Source organism: Watersipora subatra, chromosome 4 (assembly GCF_963576615.1).
Source record: "Watersipora subatra chromosome 4, tzWatSuba1.1, whole genome shotgun sequence".
Taxonomy (NCBI): Eukaryota; Metazoa; Bryozoa; class Gymnolaemata; order Cheilostomatida; family Watersiporidae; genus Watersipora; species Watersipora subatra.
This window is the reverse complement of record NC_088711.1, coordinates 47,462,037-47,479,572: the sequence shown is the minus strand read 5'-3', so window position 1 is coordinate 47,479,572 and position 17,536 is coordinate 47,462,037. Positions and strand designations below refer to the sequence as shown.

General features: G+C 35.5%; 1 protein-coding gene across 2 annotated transcripts in view; it reads left to right on the top strand.

Moving 5' to 3' along the window:
• The window catches only part of LOC137394634 (uncharacterized), a 51,375-nt gene that overhangs the window by 3,803 nt on the left and 30,036 nt on the right, over nucleotides 1-17,536 (top strand). For both annotated transcript variants that reach the window (XM_068081385.1, XM_068081384.1), the window contains exons 3-7: nucleotides 6,850-7,018; nucleotides 8,532-8,690; nucleotides 9,292-9,379; nucleotides 10,040-10,164; nucleotides 12,823-12,948. In XM_068081385.1, coding sequence (XP_067937486.1) covers nucleotides 6,850-7,018; nucleotides 8,532-8,690; nucleotides 9,292-9,379; nucleotides 10,040-10,164; nucleotides 12,823-12,948 — 667 coding nt within the window. The remainder of the gene's footprint in view (nucleotides 1-6,849; nucleotides 7,019-8,531; nucleotides 8,691-9,291; nucleotides 9,380-10,039; nucleotides 10,165-12,822; nucleotides 12,949-17,536) is intronic.

Here is a 17,536-nt window from a genome sequence, read left to right as displayed (position 1 = left end):
GTAATACAGCGGCAATTGTAGCAACTATAATCTTATGATATAATGTAAAACTTTTCCTTTTGTCACCATGTTTCTGCTGTGATCACAAGTTGAGGTTTGACTGTATTTTGGAAAATTCTGGAAAGCCAAATATTAAAGTCATTAACTCCTAGATTATATATAACACTTGGACCATAAAATGATTTTTTCCACGATAATAACATATTACTCCCAGCTTTGTTTCAGGTTCTATATTTCAAATATGTGCGCATATGAAGTGTGTGTGTGTTATCCAGGTTTCAACCATTTACCCATGACAGTAATAGAGAAATACAGTAAACCCAGGATTTCTATCATTTTAAATCAGATAGGCAGCAGGTGGGTGTTTTAGAGGCTGGTTCTCATGAACCAGTTGGAGTTTTGAAACCAAATATTTTACCGACCTGGCTGAAGGCGCGGAGCGTAAGTGTGTGAAGTCTGGATGAAATCAGTCAGAAAATGTGAAAACGTGTAGCGTTTCCGTGGACTAACAGACACACACAACGAAAAAGTCGAGGTTATTAATATAGGTGACACTTGTAGTGATGATCAGGATAGATGGTGGTATGCAATAGGTAAGTCGCAATACCTCGCTCCGGTAGCTGGTACCTTGTAGGAGATCACAGTAAATAGTTTGTCTGTAGTATGCAGTAATTGACTGCTTGCCTCGGAACAAATGCGCTCATCGAATGCTGAAAATGGTTTTATTAGGCTCGTCGGTGGGTCTTCCTCTAGATGATGAATAATTACTGTATCGGTTAAATGTTGTTGAAAATGACATGCACGGGATAACTCCAAATTCATGATTTCACATAGGCCTCTACGATTGTTCGTAGCCTACTCCTTGGCAACAATGGCATTTCTATGCCTTCTTTAGAGAGATATGCATAAGACACCTGAAAGGAATCCAATTGCCGTAGTTGAGATATGAAAAAAAAACTTAGTACAGTATTGCAGTTGTAGTACATAGTACATACATTCACCTCACTTGGCATAATTATACATATGTTAAAACGCTAGAAAACAATGCCTAGCAACTAATAAACGGGAAAATTTAAATTACTTTTAACATGCATGTGTTAAGCGACAAGCACTGGTAAATTCATCTGCCAAACTGCATAGCACGCTTTCTAACTGCTTTTTCTTGTGTCACATGTCATGTAATCTGCCTTGCTGTGTCACATGACATGCTACCTGCCTTGCTGTGTCACATGTCACGTAACTTGCCTTGCTATGTCACATGACATGCTACCTGCCTTGCTGTGTCACATGTTATGTTGCCTGCTCTGTTGTGGCGCATGACATGCTACCTAATTTGCTGTTTCACAGAATGTGCCATCTGTTACATGTAAGCATCAGAAGATAAATCGTAAAGTTGATGGGTTTTCCAAATAATTTTCGTATGACATATTTATGGGAGTCCTGAAGATTATGCGTAATGTTTAGGCTGTTTGAAAACTTGGCGTACCGACACAAATAAAACAAAAACTATACTGAATCAGAAATCAATTAGACAAATCAGTTTAGAAACTTGACTTCTCAGACTACTGACATGTTGTAGGTTTATTTCTTTGCCGAAGCATATCGAAATATTAGCATTCCTCTAGTATGATATTGTATCATGATTGTATCAGCGTGGGGCAAGTTGGCCTCTAGTATACCAAATAGCTATATCACTAATCACCCAGGACTTACTAACTGCTTCTCTTGTTTATCTAGACGCTAATTGCTTTTATATAAACAAGAATAAATCAATATTGACCTTATAAGGCGCATGAGGTATTTGCTTGAAGCTTCTCTCATCCGCTTAACGCTATTCCCGACAGCCGTTGAAGCTGCGCTAGTCTGTCTGCAGATATTCCTTTCCTTAAAAATTAGAAATCAAATCTATACGTAGGAGTACAATTTGCTCTGGGACCTGCTTCATGGTTACAAAGAGTCTCATGAGACTATCGCTGTAGTTTGTTTGATTCATCAGAGAGCTTGTAAACATGTGACTCCTCCTTGAACAATACAGTTAATAGAATGTAGCAATAAAATGCATTACGTAAAAACATGTAATAACGAAATTAACATAGAAGTAATCAAGGAAAATAGGTTTCTGTTGCCAATATTCTTGGAGACACTGTAGGCTTGGTTATGTGGCAGACACATTGAGTCGGTAGAGCTGGGGCTGGAGATACACAGCACAAAATGCTCCAATACACCAAGAGAATTTTAGCTTTGCATATTTACTTTTATAGTTTTCATAAAATAGTATTTTGTATACTTCACTTCTGTAATTTTCACTTTTACTTTCTCTTTATTTCAGACTGTCCTTAGTTCCGCTTCGACTTTTGTGTAATTTGTATTGTCGTAAAGTTCAGCTTCAACCTAGGAAGTTAATCCATTACGATATTGTCTTCGTACTCCACAATCAGCGTATGTAGGTACATATATCTGTGCTAGCATACATTATATATCGAGTTAAATAATATAAGCGGTTCAGATGATTATGTATAGCATTAAAACAAATGCATTATATAAAAAATACTAGCTGTACCACCCGGTGTTGCCCGTGTAATAGAAGAGTATTTGGACAGAAAATTGATTTGTATTTAATATATAACAACATTTGCCATTCTAACTTTCAAACTACATAGCATGAGAAAAATAAAAACACCTGTAAAGGTTTTAAAACTTTGTCAAACAACTGTACCTTTCAAGCTAGTAGCCTGGCATATTGCCAATGGAAGATTCCACTAAGCTAGTTAATAAGGTAAGGCTTCTAATGACGGTAAGCCATGACTTTGAGTCTGCATTGTTGTCCAGCTCAGGTGTTCTAATAATAGCTATAACCGGAAAACCAACAGACAGATATACAACATACAGACAGACTTTGAGAAATATATATATAGATGTAAATAAATATGTGTAGAACCTTAAATTATATCTTAGACTAAATAATAACTTAGAAACCAGTAAAAAGAAGTTAATATTGTTCCATCATCTAAGAGGCGCGTGAGTAGAAGTAAGTGTCGGCTAGGTTACGAGTATAACTTAAATGCTAGAGTGAGTGATAGATTTATACATCGTAAGTTAATTTAACTTACACTATAGAGACACTTACAAATGTAGTTCAAATTACCTAAATTTATAGTTTTTATTATTTCGGTTTTATTTTTGTTTTTTACTCTTTCTTAAACTTGCAAAACTAGTGTCCTGAGAAATATCAAACCTCGTATGTTGGAAATTACTTTGCAAAGTGAGACAAACAGACTCACATTACAGGAACTTGTAATCAGACGTATGGCCTTATCATGGATATTACGTATTTTAAGTGTAGAGCTGAATATTTGCTCGAACTACAAATAGTATGTTCAAAAATGTGCGTGTTAAAGGTTAACTGACAGCATTTTAGAATTACATCTATATATATATAATAATGAAATCATGATATTTCATTTTTTTAAATGATTTTGATGTTAGAAGAACAACGAACTGGTTTTGGAGACAAAACAATCGGGATGTAAGTTCCAATCGCGACGTAGGAGATAATCTTTTGGCGCAACAAAGGCATGAATTGTGGTGTCAACACCAATGATTAGCCTTTCTAATATGTTTTTCCATCTAGTCACCACCCTACTCTCTTTTTGGTTACCGAGCATGACAGATAGCTATTACGCAAGGTTGGAGCATATCAGACAAATAACAAAAAGTTACAAGCTGTACTGAGATGTAATTTTTGAGCCGTGCTTGTGGAATTAAACTAATTAGCTTTCGTGCCTCAATATGCTTTCGTGCGCTAATAAGAAATTACTCCTCAACGCAAGCTTTGAAAACTTCCAAGAAAAGCTTGGCTTTTCTTGGAAGTTATCTATTTAAAACCTATCAAGGCATGCTGATAATATTCTGGCTCACAAGAATAATGCAGGTTGTATCAGTCTATATAAAAGCGTGATAAATCTTAACTTGAAAGTTGTGCACATCGTTTTATCGAGACTGAACTGAAATAGCTACCTTGGGACTAACCGCTCTAGCCTTTGGTTCGTAACCAAATTTGACAGTTAAACTTACGCAAGCTTTCAGTAGATTTTATAAGAAAGTATTGGTATTTTTTCTATAATTTGCGATCATCGTTTATGTTTAAGGTCATAACTGACAGGATGTTTCAAGATTAAAATCAACAAAACTTCATCGCGGTTAAAATGTTCAGAAGAAAACTCTGTGCAAAATGACAACACTAGTTGCTATCGTTGCTATAGTTGATATCAGCTATTGTGTTCAAGTTGCAGCTTTATACGTCACTATTCTGTAGGTCTCTTTGTAACTGGAGACATCATAATTGTACTTACGCCTGATTAGAGCATTTTAAAGCACATAAATTACATAATTTTTTTATTGTATATTTCAATACATCAGAGTCTTGGCTTTCGAATGAGCTATTGTTTGCCATGGTGATGTCATTTAAAGTAATGTCATTTTTAAGCACTCTTGGTCGATTCCTAAATAATATGCCCACAGTAGCCATACACTATGTTTATATGACGTGCATCATGCAGATTTGGAGTTGTGCTCAGGTTGTGTTACCGTGCGAATTAAGTGTTTCTATGGAGATTAGCATGATGCGGATTGATTTTGATTTTCCGATACGGTTTGAATTGTAAAAGGTAAGCAATTGTACTCTATAAGTTAATAATCAGTGACGCAGTCAGCGACACGCGTGTTAGCCAAGCAAATACATAAAACTTGATCCAGAAAAGATGAACGAAAGTATTGAAAATGCTTAAAATTGAATAGCTGGCGCGGTATTTTAATGCGCATCGTTTGCAAGTGCTGTTTCCGTTATTCACATGCATGTTGGTTTCGATAAAGTTTTGTGAATTGCAAAGCTCGCTTAGCATGCAGATATATGCCTTTTTCATGATGCGGTTAACTTGCGGATTGGATCAAACGTAGTGATTTAAAAAGTACTCATGCTATATAGGCATTGCTAGCTATGTTGCTTTAGTGACTTTTAATATTCTAGTTCAGCTGGTGGATCATAAAGCTGCCATGAAGGAAAGGTCAGCACCCATCAATAAGCTAGAGGAAAACTCTGCTAATCTTGTTTTATGCACTTAGTAGGCTATACCCATTGTTGTTGCCAAAGTAACGTAATGCCGTGTTTGTTGAGGAAACAAGTACAAGCGGAACAGTTGCCAAGCATTGTGTGCAACGCTGCCATTTGGTATTGCAAATGTGCCGCACTATTACTAATTTTCCGTATAGCGAGGGCATAGCCACCCATCCACTTATGGCAGTCTAATGCCATCATGGAAACAGTCATGTCACTCTCATCCTGTCATGAGTCAATGCCACTGTTAGGAGGCGAGACACCGGTGAAATGCGCCGTTCTTGTGCCATGGAAATGGTTGTAGAGATCCACAGTGCATGACATGTGCATGCGCAGGTCTTGCTTGACCTTGACATAGGGCGTTGCACAAACATTGCTCTATAGTACCCTATGGCAACATGACCCACTTGTCGGTGTAGCGTTTAGGCACTGGCCCACCCAGGTGTTGCTATAGTAACGTAGCATAGAAACTTACTATATATGGAAAATTCTGAGCCACAACACATTTGCAACGAGTGAAACAGAATGACAAAATAGAATATGATGACTCTATAGGGCTAAGTCAAGTAATGAGGGAAAAATGTTTCATCAGTCTGTCACTCTGTTCAGCTGTCACTTGTATGTCGGTTTTGTCTCTAATATATACATACCGCTGTTTAAAATCTCGCTGGTTTTTCCTGTTTGGGTGTGTTGATTTCTAAAGCCATCTGTTAAAATGTGCAAGGTGCAAGTAATGTCACAATAAACAAGACCCGACTTTTCATGTAGCAACATCATCGCAGCACTTGATAATAATTCCGCCTTTAATAAGATGCTTGGGGATGTCATTAAAATGTGATGCCATCATGGAAATTGGTCTTTTCGTGGAACGCTTGAACCAGACTAGTTTTAGAATCACATTTTCCACAGAGGTTCAGTAAAAAAGGACAATAAGAAACTGTGTCATATGAAGAGTTGTCCACTCCTCTCCTAATATGGAGAGAAATAAAAAGAAAATTCTTCTACATTTCATAGATGATAATGAGCAGTTATTTGTGGCGTATTTGCTATTGGTTAATGGAATGCCTTCCTAAATAGCCATTCACTGAGAGTTTCATGAACAAGTTGTGAGTTTCTCTATTGTACCCTTGCTACTACTCTGCATATGAAGTTCATTTAATTAGAGATGTGCTTTGTATGTTGAAGTCATATTTTGAAGCAAATATTTTCCTAAGAATTCACTGTACATATTGTATTTAATTTGTTTCAAAGCCAAAAAATAACTTTCAATTCTTCAGATAATCAGACATGCATGAACAAAAGTATGTAAGCAAATTAAATTATATGGAAAAACATTGAATTATCAAGGTGTGAATAATAATAATAATAAGTGAATTTCATAACTGCTGTGACCTTAGTGACACGCAAATGGAGGTGATGACTGCAATCGGCAGGTTGAGTGATAGAGCCAGCAATAGAAATATGTGGCTTAGCTTACTCCAAGTTAGATTTTAAGTCATAATTAGGTTTATATATTTTTTCATAGTTTGGTACATTTTTTATTTACGTTTTATTTGTAATTTTTGCAAAGCTTCATAATTTCATTAGCAAAACTGCTCTGTTTAATAGATTATGGAAAGATGTATATTAAAAATACTTTGTGTGTCGAGTCATGCATCTGCTCATATTTTAGAGCATGTAGAAAAAGCTCAGAGTTGATCATGATTAGAGGTTTAACTGGGTCATTGGTTTTTTAGATGTGTTTTTGGAGTTTGAGAAAAGGAGAGATAAGAAGAAAAAGAAAGAATTTGTGCCCGGGCATTCGGTTGCCTCCGGAGCAGAAGACGTCTATGAACCACCTGAACCAGAAAGCTCAACATTCTCTTGTTGTTACAGCGACACATCGGATTCTGAGGAGGATGAGAGGTGAGCGTACTCACTATAGTATACGATAGTTGAAGAGTTTTAGGGTATCTGGTCAGTAGAACATTTTTGCGAACCGTTTTTTAAGCTCTCCGACAGTCAGATCAAGGTGTCTCAGCTTATCCTTGTTTGGCTGTCTTCGCTTTATTGTGAGAGCTCTGTTGAGGATTAGATTCTCTCTAACTGCGACTGGCATCCTGACAGAATATGACATCAGCCTGGGAGTTTATAATCACGCATTCTTATATGTTAGATATATGCATGATATTCATCCTGGCAGCATGAATATATTTGTCATGACCTTTGTCGTCATGAGGGATTTTTATTGACGTTCTATAGAGCTCTATGTTGCCTGTAAAATAGGTTGTTTAGGCTTGCCATTCTTGCAGTTAAATCTCTTGAGAAAATAGCGAGCTAGCACTCAATTCACTTGTTTGCTTCTGATCTTTGCTTATAGACTGAGTTTCTACGGTAGGAAGGCATTTGTTGGGAACGCCGTCATACCTTTGAAGACATAAATGCACTAGAATGTTTGTTGTATCTTCTTTCCAGACTACCAAACCAGGCTAGCCTGTCAAATGTTTATTATTGTGTAGATATTTGGTGACAAAAAGAACTTACCTTAATCTTTTGGTGTAACTATTCAAATAGCCAATGTTTGTACTTATGCAGTGATGTTATTAAGTTATCTGTGATGTCATAATGTGAAACTAAGAGAAAGTTTGGAGTTAGCTCTGGATTGATTGGATATAAAAACATGAAATTGCATCGTACAGTGTTTCTATGCCAGTAGAGAAATGATGCCAATTACTTGAAGAGCTAAGGGGACAGCTCTCCTTAAGTCACATGACTGCTATAGGTCATCTGGTCATGTGGTGTCGGAAGTGAGATACTTTGACCATGTTTTATTATTATTGTCTGTGGAATCGTTGAAACTTTATTTACACGAGTTCGAATCCCCTACGATGCAATCTTTTTACAACCTCAAGCTGTGACTTTGAACAGACGGCTGGCACGGCGCTTATTATACTAAAGATTGTTCTTATCACTTTCATTGAAGTTGGAGTTGTCTTACATATTAGGAGTTATTGTCTTTTTAGGTATCTTATAAGAATTGGTTTTAGAGCAGGACAGTTACATATTATATCTGTTAGGAGTTACTCTATCTTATCTTATTGGCAATTTTTCGTAATGCTAATAGCAGCTTAAGCGATACTGATTTTTACCAAATGCAGTAGCAACCGCGGTACCAGCCATAACTTTGTGTACGTCCTGTACAGGAAGTTGCCGAGTTTCAACTTTGATCTTTAGGAACCAGTTTGAAGATCTCCCATGTCTATGTACATGAGTTCAGTTCATTATCCATTATTTGTTCAGCTGCTGAGATCACACTGCAGACCGTAAATTAAAAATATTTCTATTTCACCATAAGAAATGGTCCTTCAAGTTGGAGTTATGTTCTCTTTGTAATTTGTTGACCTGAACATGGCTTACCAACCCTTTCTCATATGTCCAGTGATGATGAAGAAGATTATTCCAAAGGAATAAATTCATATCTGACAACAGTCATAGACAGACGGAAGAAGAGGGAAAAGCACTGCGGGCCTTTCACCCTCTCCCAGGTCGGACCAGAGAATAGAATTGTAGCGGCTTGCACATTTGACAAAAAATATATGTAAGTCTTACCTTTTGTATATGCTGTAGTATATTATGTGAAGTGATACCTTTTGTATACACTGTAGTATATTATGTGAGGTGATACCTTTTGTATATACTGTAGCATATTATGTGAAGTGATACGTTTTGTATACACTGTAGTATATTATATGAGGTGATACCTTTTGTATATACTGTAGTATATTATGTGAGGTGATACCTTTTGTATACACTGTAGTATATTATGTGAGGTGATACCTTTTGTATACACTAGTATATTATGTGTGAGGCATGCTTTTTGTATACACTGTAGTATACTGTGTGTGTGTGTGGCATGCTTTTTGTATACAAATGCAGTTTATCATTTGCTAGGTGATGCTGTTTGTGTACATTATACTGTTAAAGCATGACATGGATTTTTGTGGAATGCTGGCATTGGGCCAAAATACATATTTTGTCTTTTACGATATCAAATTTTTCACATTTTTTCACCAAAGGGTTTTGAAGAGATCATTGTCTTGTGGTTTAAGATCCACCAGATCGCTCCATCATCAGTTGTCAGAGCAGTGTGTGGAGACGGTGGTGTTGTGTTGTACAATGCAGCCTTTGTCTTTTTTTAGCAAGACTGGTGAAAAGGTCTGCCATTTGACTCTCCTTGCTATAAGAAAAAGATTCAGACGTCTAGGACTTGGTAAATTTCTCATATCGGTAAGTTGTCTTACCTCAAGAACATATGCTGAATTGCATTTGATTCATATCATAAATTGTGTTTAAAATTGCTTTGCTGCCAATTATTGCATATCTTAACTCAAACTATTGTACAACCCAAACTATTATTCAACTCAAACTACTGTATAACTCAAACTATTATATTACTCAAACTATTGTACAACCCAAACTATTGTGCAACTCAAACTATTGTATAACTCACACTATTGTATAACTCAAGCTATTATATAACTCAAACTACTGTATAACTCGAACTATTATATTACTCAAACTATTGTACAACTCAAACTATTGTGCAACTCAAACTATTATATAACTCAAACTATTGTATATCTCAAACTATTATATTACTCAAACTATTGTAGAACCCAAACTATTGTGCAACTCAAACTATTGTATAACTCACACTACTGTATAACTCAAATTATTATATTACTCAAACTACTGTATAACTCAAACTATTTTATAACTCAAACTATTATATTACTCAAACTATTGTACAACTCAAACTATTGTATAACTCAAACTACTGTATAACTCAAACTATTGTATAACTCAAACTATTGTATAACTCAAACTATTATACAACCCAAACTACTGTATAACTCAAACTGTTGTATAACTGAAGCTAACTTGCAGCAAGTCAAGGACCATACTGTGAGCGGCCCCCATGATGCAGTTGTTGTGCATGCGGAAAGCGAAGCTACTTCCTTTTTCACTCGCTGTGGCTTCTCAGACGATCTCATTCTAAACAGCAGATGGAGGTAAAGTGTGGCAAATTAGGAGTTGTGTCCTTTTTGTTTTATGAAAGTTCTATTTAGTGCCAAGAAAAATATTTTCTAATTAGCGTGACGAGAAAGAAGTTATTGTCAAAAAACAATATAAATGACTAGTTGGTTAAAAATTTATAACGCAAAAAATTATTTCAAATACTCCATGCACTACAACTAAATGATTGTCTTCACCTTCAACCTATTTAATTTGAGCTAAAGGTTAATAATTAATTTGATTTGCTTCAGAGAGCTCTGACATGCATTTTGTCTGTACATCAGATCATGTTTCCTAAGCAATTAGCCGTTGTCCAGAAAACTTGCAAAAGCAACCCTGAGTCACACTAATATTTTGTCTCTTCTATGAAATATGTAGCATGGGTTAAAAACATTTCACCATCAGTTAACATGTGTGAGATTTCACTCTGTTTGGCTGTAAGAGTGCAGGCAAATTTAGTATACGCTTTGGGTATTTAGTCTGCCGTCAAACTTCTATATACTAAGTTGACTTGTTCTGAAATGTCTAAACTATCATACGTATGACGCAAATACTGTATCATTTTAAGAATAGCCTTTATTTTGCTGAATTGTTTACAACGTTCAAAAGACAATAATAATTCTTTAAAGCACATAAATTACATAATTTTTTTATTATTTATTTCAATACATCAGAGTCTTGGCTTTCGAATGAGTCTATATTCACTACACAAAAAATAATAGAACTATGAAAAACGGTGTGTCAAAAGTACGTCCTGCAAAAAAACCACTTGGTTCAGGTACTCAAAATGTGACGTCATAATTCTCATTTAGCCTTAGGTCATCGATCCCTTTCGCTGCCATTGAGGCTGCGTTTTTCTGTGACAATCGATGCTGTTAAACCCGGAGAGCGCTAATAATAAACTAAGATTCTAGATAATCAACAATGCCCGCGATCGTGCTAACGCCCGACCATTACAAACACATGTTCTGGGTTAATTAATTATGCTTCAATAAATGTACTGTCGTTGATAAAGGTAATGAAATCACATCGATTAAATTATGACCTGCGGTTGCGTGGCCCTTGGACTAAACGTCAATCGCACTTTCGCCGAGATCACGCATTGCTTGAAATTAATTAGTCTCAGTCGTCACCCTCAACATCACATTAAAAATAAAGGGCTAGTGCATAATATCATCGGGAAAATATAGTATGGTTCTTGGAGTCTGAGGTACTTATCATAGAAATAATATGTACATGGAGAACTAATGACACTGATTCCTTTGTCATCTTCATTCGTTCTCTGGAGTTGTCCTACCTTCGCCTGCCACTAGCTTCATTATTGTAGTTGATAAATAAGCGGTAAGAGCACACAACAACGAATATGAGAATTGTGACGTCACAATTTTCGAGACTATGCCAGTAAACTTTTTCGCGGTAGAGCTCTGGAGAAATCCTATAAACACCAACCAATTTCTGTCTAACCATGGCAAACAATAGCTCATTCGAAAGCCAAGACTCTGATGTATTGAAATATACAATAAAAAAATTATGTAATTTATGTGCTTTGATATATTTTGCTTGTAATCATACATGGTAAATACATTATACGAAACTATGTAAAAATTAATGTGGAAGAAAATGATTGTAAATAATTAATAAATGATTATATGTAGAAGGCTATTATAGTAATCTACAAAAAGGTTTCTACTGTTCGCAGGGAATGTAGGTCCAGCGATGTTCAAGTGTAGAGTCAGCTGCTGTGATAAAAAGTCTGGTATAACTCAGTCTTAAACTCAATGAAGTTTAAACCAACTTGTATATTTTTTGTAATTTTTTGTTTCATTTTAATTGTCAACAGCTTGTGCCCTTTTTAAACTGCAGCTGTTTGAAAAACCTTGGAATTCTAGAAATCACTTTTAATCTAGAGTAAAAGATATGTTGATTAAATGCTGAAAAATGTGTATGATAAATAAAGTCGTAATTGAAGGTTTGACCACCAGTGGTTGCTAGAATATTGTGAAACATTGTTTTAAATGCACTGATGGGCTTTGAGCCCATCCCTTTCAGGTTAGAAAGCATATGCCATGACGGATTCACCTGTGAGATTGTATATATATATATATATATATACAATCTCACAGGTGAATATATATATACTGATATATATATACTGAATATATATATATATATATATATATATATATATATATACAATCTCACCGGTGAATATATATATATATACATACATACAATCTCACAGGGGAATATATATATACTGATGAAGAAGAAGGCTGCAGTTCACTAGAGTTCTCAATATATTTTATACATATATCTATCTCACAGGTCAATGCCGTTTAGCAAATTAGACTATGAAACAAAAACAAAATAGTAAAGTGAATTATGTGTGGTGAAGAAAACAGCTCTTTTTGCATGACACCGTTATGTAATGTAAATTGGTGAGGTGTTGGTGTCTGGTATAAGGTGTAGTGGATTTTCTAAGAAAGTAGGAATATAATAGATGGTCAGACAGATTGAAAATTTAAGTATTTTAAACAGTAAATATCTAAAAGCGCATTGAGCTCTGCGGCAGCTTAACGTCAGTATTTTGACTCCAAGTTACTTCGTTTCTGGTTGTTGCTGAAGGTGAGAACATTCCATGTTGCTTGTTGCAGTGAGATAGCGGAACAGTTCACCAACTGTAACCTCTTAACCTACATACCCCCTTACACAGGTCAATCAATATCCAGTGGTATCAGTGACATAGATCTTCTTTCCTTAGAGCTTGAACTGCGAAAATGGTGAGTAGACGATTCTGATTGGCTGATTCTGTTTAGTACTCTATGACCGCACAGCCAGGCTTACAACTGGGTTCACTATACCAGAAAATAGGACAAAGCCTGCAGGCAAATAGTGTGATACACACCTGCTTATCTCTGATTGGTTGGTCTATTCATAGTGAGTCTAAATTTTTACATCAGTGACATATATTTAGTAGTTTCACTTTAGTCTTTTTACAATGGTCTTGCAGTATTGCGTTATGTCCAAGCAGAGCATGCGAATACAACAGTAACGGAGTGTTCATGTCTAGTAAATACATTCTAATCACTCATTTGGATCTATTTGAGGAGTTGTCAGCTCATGTTCCATAAACTTACCGTATATGCTTGCATCCTGTAAATCAACTGATCTGCGACATTTGTTGAGGTGCCGTTGCTTAATTTTTGAGGTAGAAATTTTATGAGAGCAAAAAGAACTAGTTGAATATGTAATAAACACTCAATATTACTGTAAACTAGGTAATGGGAAACTAGCATATACCTATGCTGCACCAGGATGGGTTATAGACAGGGAGAGGTAACTCCTATACATGTACTAACTACTCTGCTACCTTTTAACTGAATGCACAAATAACCATATATAGTAGGAGCTTTTACAGCGTAAATAATCCGTTCCAGGAACATTCATGTAATAGGGAATTTACGTTATAAGAACAGTAAGATATATGTAAATTGCCTAATAACTAGTATTAGGCAATTTACATAAACTTTACGTCACAAAAATTTTTGATGTAAAGTTGCATCAAAAGTCGAATGAAAAAAAATATAAACAGCAATGACACGTTAATTTCACCTAGTTGAATCCTCCTCCAAAACAATTTAGGGTAACGCGACTGGAGGAGTTGTCTCCCTAGCAAATATCTTTGGTAGAGGGACATCGTCACAGAGGGTTCCTTTTTCCTATTTGTAAAAAATCTATGAAGCCTAACTTTCTTCTCCCTTGATTAATGAATCTTTCCATGCTGTTTCGGAGCTGTTCCGAGCGTTTAATTCTAATGCGCATGCTCCGGTTTGGTCGAGAACCTAATTTATGTTCAAGATCCGAGACGAACAAATCTCAATATTTTTGGTCGAGAATTGAAGCGCCCGAGAACCGAGGTTCCACTGTATTATTAGTTTGCATCGACAACTCTTCACTTCTTTCTGATCAATCTCACTGGTTTCATAGACCATGATTGCTATAATTCTACAATAAGTTGATGGGTACTGCACATTTTCGCCGTTCATTTACAACGATTTGCTTATTTACCTAAACAGCAAAGTCTATTCTTCTAGTAAAACTGATAACAATTATTTTATAGTTTACAATAAAGCAAAACAACAAAATATTTTCACTATAAAAAGCTGTACTACTTGTTCGTCGTCTATCTGTATCCATGGGTCAAGGTTAGGATAAAAAGTAACATTAGACGAGACTCTAACTGACATTGAGATTGGTAGACCGACGCTGTAACACCTGCACCAATCAATCGCCTTTGTATTTATGAATGATTGCACAGCTATCATATTTTCGGTTTTGTCGACACATTTGACGATCTATTACGACGAACTAGAATGTCGCGAAAGTTGTATATATAATCGATCTTACTCCATATGCTTGTCTTTTTTCTTTTGCAAGTGCGGCGAAATAGATTAACATTCAAATCAAATTTGAGAACTAGCCCAATTTGACATTTTACATTATATGGAATTTTTTACGTAGTACGAAGCAAAAACTTCACATAACTTATTTGCGCTATCCGGAATTTACATTATAGAAGTGTATTAAATATGATAATATACCGTATTAAATATTAAATGCAATAAAGGAATAAATTACTTTTGCCCGAGTCATTTAAAGCTATCCAATGGATTTCCATGTCACTAAAATCCCTATTAAGACTTCTGTAGAAGCTTTAATATTTGTAAGTGTTGGTGTATTGCATTCCTCACTGATGATAGCTCAGCTCTTCTCATAATGCATTCCTCACTGATGATAGCTCAGCTCTTCCCATAATACTTTCAATATGTTCAGGACTTAACAAGAAAGTATTAATTTTCTATAGAGTAATAATCATTTTAGTTTGTTTGGTGTAACTCAAGGTGAGTGTCATTTTCTACTGTCAGTAGGCATTACATGTATGTGCGGCTAGTACCCTGGCAGTCTAAAAAGCAAGAAGGTGGTTGAGGCACTTAGGTGTTAGAGTATCAGGCCGCTAGGCCGAATGTCACGAGTTCGAAACTCGTGCGAAGCAATCTGTTGTCTCAATCGCTAACCATAGCTTTGGACACACAGACAGATAGGGCTCTTATTATAGTAGATACTTGTACAAGACATAAAGGTCTTCTCTCTTTTCTCAGTAGAAAATAATTACTAGTTTATCAATGACCGCAGCTCAGGAAACCGAAAATAAAATAAAAAAGGTAAATAACTGAAAACTTTATGCTGTTTTTCACATTGAAAAACCAGAATAAGAACTGGTTATCTTGTGTACCTCATGTGAACAAAGTTCTTCGAGCAGTTTAGGAAAAAGTTGAAGGTTGACTCGCAACAAAATTCGCATTACAGTTATTTGGTATCAACAGATTCACCATGTTTTACTCTGCTGTGTTGTAGGTGCAAAATATGTGGAAATGTGATTACAAGCTCCTAAAAGCTCAAAAATGAACAGTTAATCGCCGCCATCACAAAACCGCCGCAGATTAGAATCTCTTTCCAAAACGGCTCAAATGGGACGTAGTTGTACAATATGGCTTTTGTTTACACTTTCACGCAACCTCATTCGTCGAAATATTTTCACAAATATACTTCACGCATTCAATAAAACCATGTATATTGTTCTTACGCGTCTATTTTATTGTCATTGTAATGCTGTCACTTTTAGCACTGATATCTTATAACTTACCGTAAAAATTCGTTTAATTTTTTTACCTTAGCTCGAAGGAGTACATATCATTGTCTAATAATCATGACGAGCCTATTGGTCACCTGTGATAATCGAAAAGTGCTGCAAAAATTATTTGCGATGTACTGGGTCACATGATCAGATTACGACTAGACGATTAGACCAAGTCGAAACAAAACTGTAAAGTAGCAAGCATCTACAGTGTATATTTGATACGGGGTCTTCGGTAAAACCCGAAGTGTTTGTCATAAACTAGTGCTACGAGAAGTTTTATATTGAGCTTTTTATTGGCCTTTCAATTCATGGGAGAACATCACGTGACAAAACAATAACCAAATGTAATGACTACGTCAGAGAACTAAACTGATTCCAATCTGCCGCGGCTTTTTGTTTTTGAGCTTTTAAGAGCTTGTAACCACTTTTCCACATATTTTGCACCTACAACCCAGCAGAGTAAAACATGGTGAATCTTTTGATACCAAATAACTGTGATGTGATTTTTGCTGCAAGTCAACCTTTAATGAATTGAAGGATGCTAAGATATGGCTAACTTCTGCCAAGATAATAAAGAAGGATTAGATAAAATCCTTGCATACTACATAACAATATATATACTTATAGTAATATTCAATTTATAGCAATACTTAAACGTGTTCGATGAAAATAAATTACATGGTTAATGTTGTTACTTTTGGCTGATTTTTAAAAGCTTTATAAATTGCTACAAAACGGTGTTTGCAGCTGTCACGGAACTAGTAATCGACCTGTATTATTAAAAGGCCGCAAAGCGACCTTTGGTTGAGTCGAAGAGCACTCAGGTATTGATCGGTTGTACTAAAACTGGATGATAAAAATCTAGTATCGGTAGAGACGGTTCTTTGAAGATATTGGATATCTACAGAATAGTAGATTAGTCTGTACTCACAATTATTTTTCTTCGGTATGTTACTCTGGTCAGTTCATTAATATTATATCGCTAATGTCTAGACTTGACTACTATAAGCTGTCTAGACTTGACCTACACTTTGTAATGCAAGAGACAATTGATAAGGAGATAAAGAAGGAACTTATTATAACATAGGCCAAGTGAAATTTATACTTTGTTTTTCGTTCTTTGACGTTTCAAGTTTTTAGTTTTCGTTTTAATCTTCATCTTTGGCCATCTACCTTGCGTGTATGAAACTGTGAACTTTTGAAAAACTACAATCGCTATGCGTTAAAAATTGAAAAAAAGATATGTTCTCAAATTTTCCATTTTTCAGATTTCAGCACATCTCATTTCACCAAGCTGTTTTTCCAAATCTTTACCTTTGCTAAACATTTATTTTATGTCATTTAAAAGTTCCAAGATCTTTCATGGTTTGTGTTCCCATTTTTACATGACAGTTACAGGTTTTCAACTCATTTCAACTTGCGTGATATGTTCAAACAAATTGCATACAACCAATACCACTTATTTTGAAAGTATTATTGCTTACCACTGCGTTAATAATCTTTTACCTAATATCCGCTCTCTTAGAAGGTATTTTAAACGCTCTGCGTCAAACTATTTATTGAGTTTACTTGCTAACTTTTGTCCTTTGTTGTTTTCCTTCATGATTTTGTATGGTATAACTTGGAAAGCATTTCTGCTTGAGATGAAATTATTGCCAATAAAGTAATAT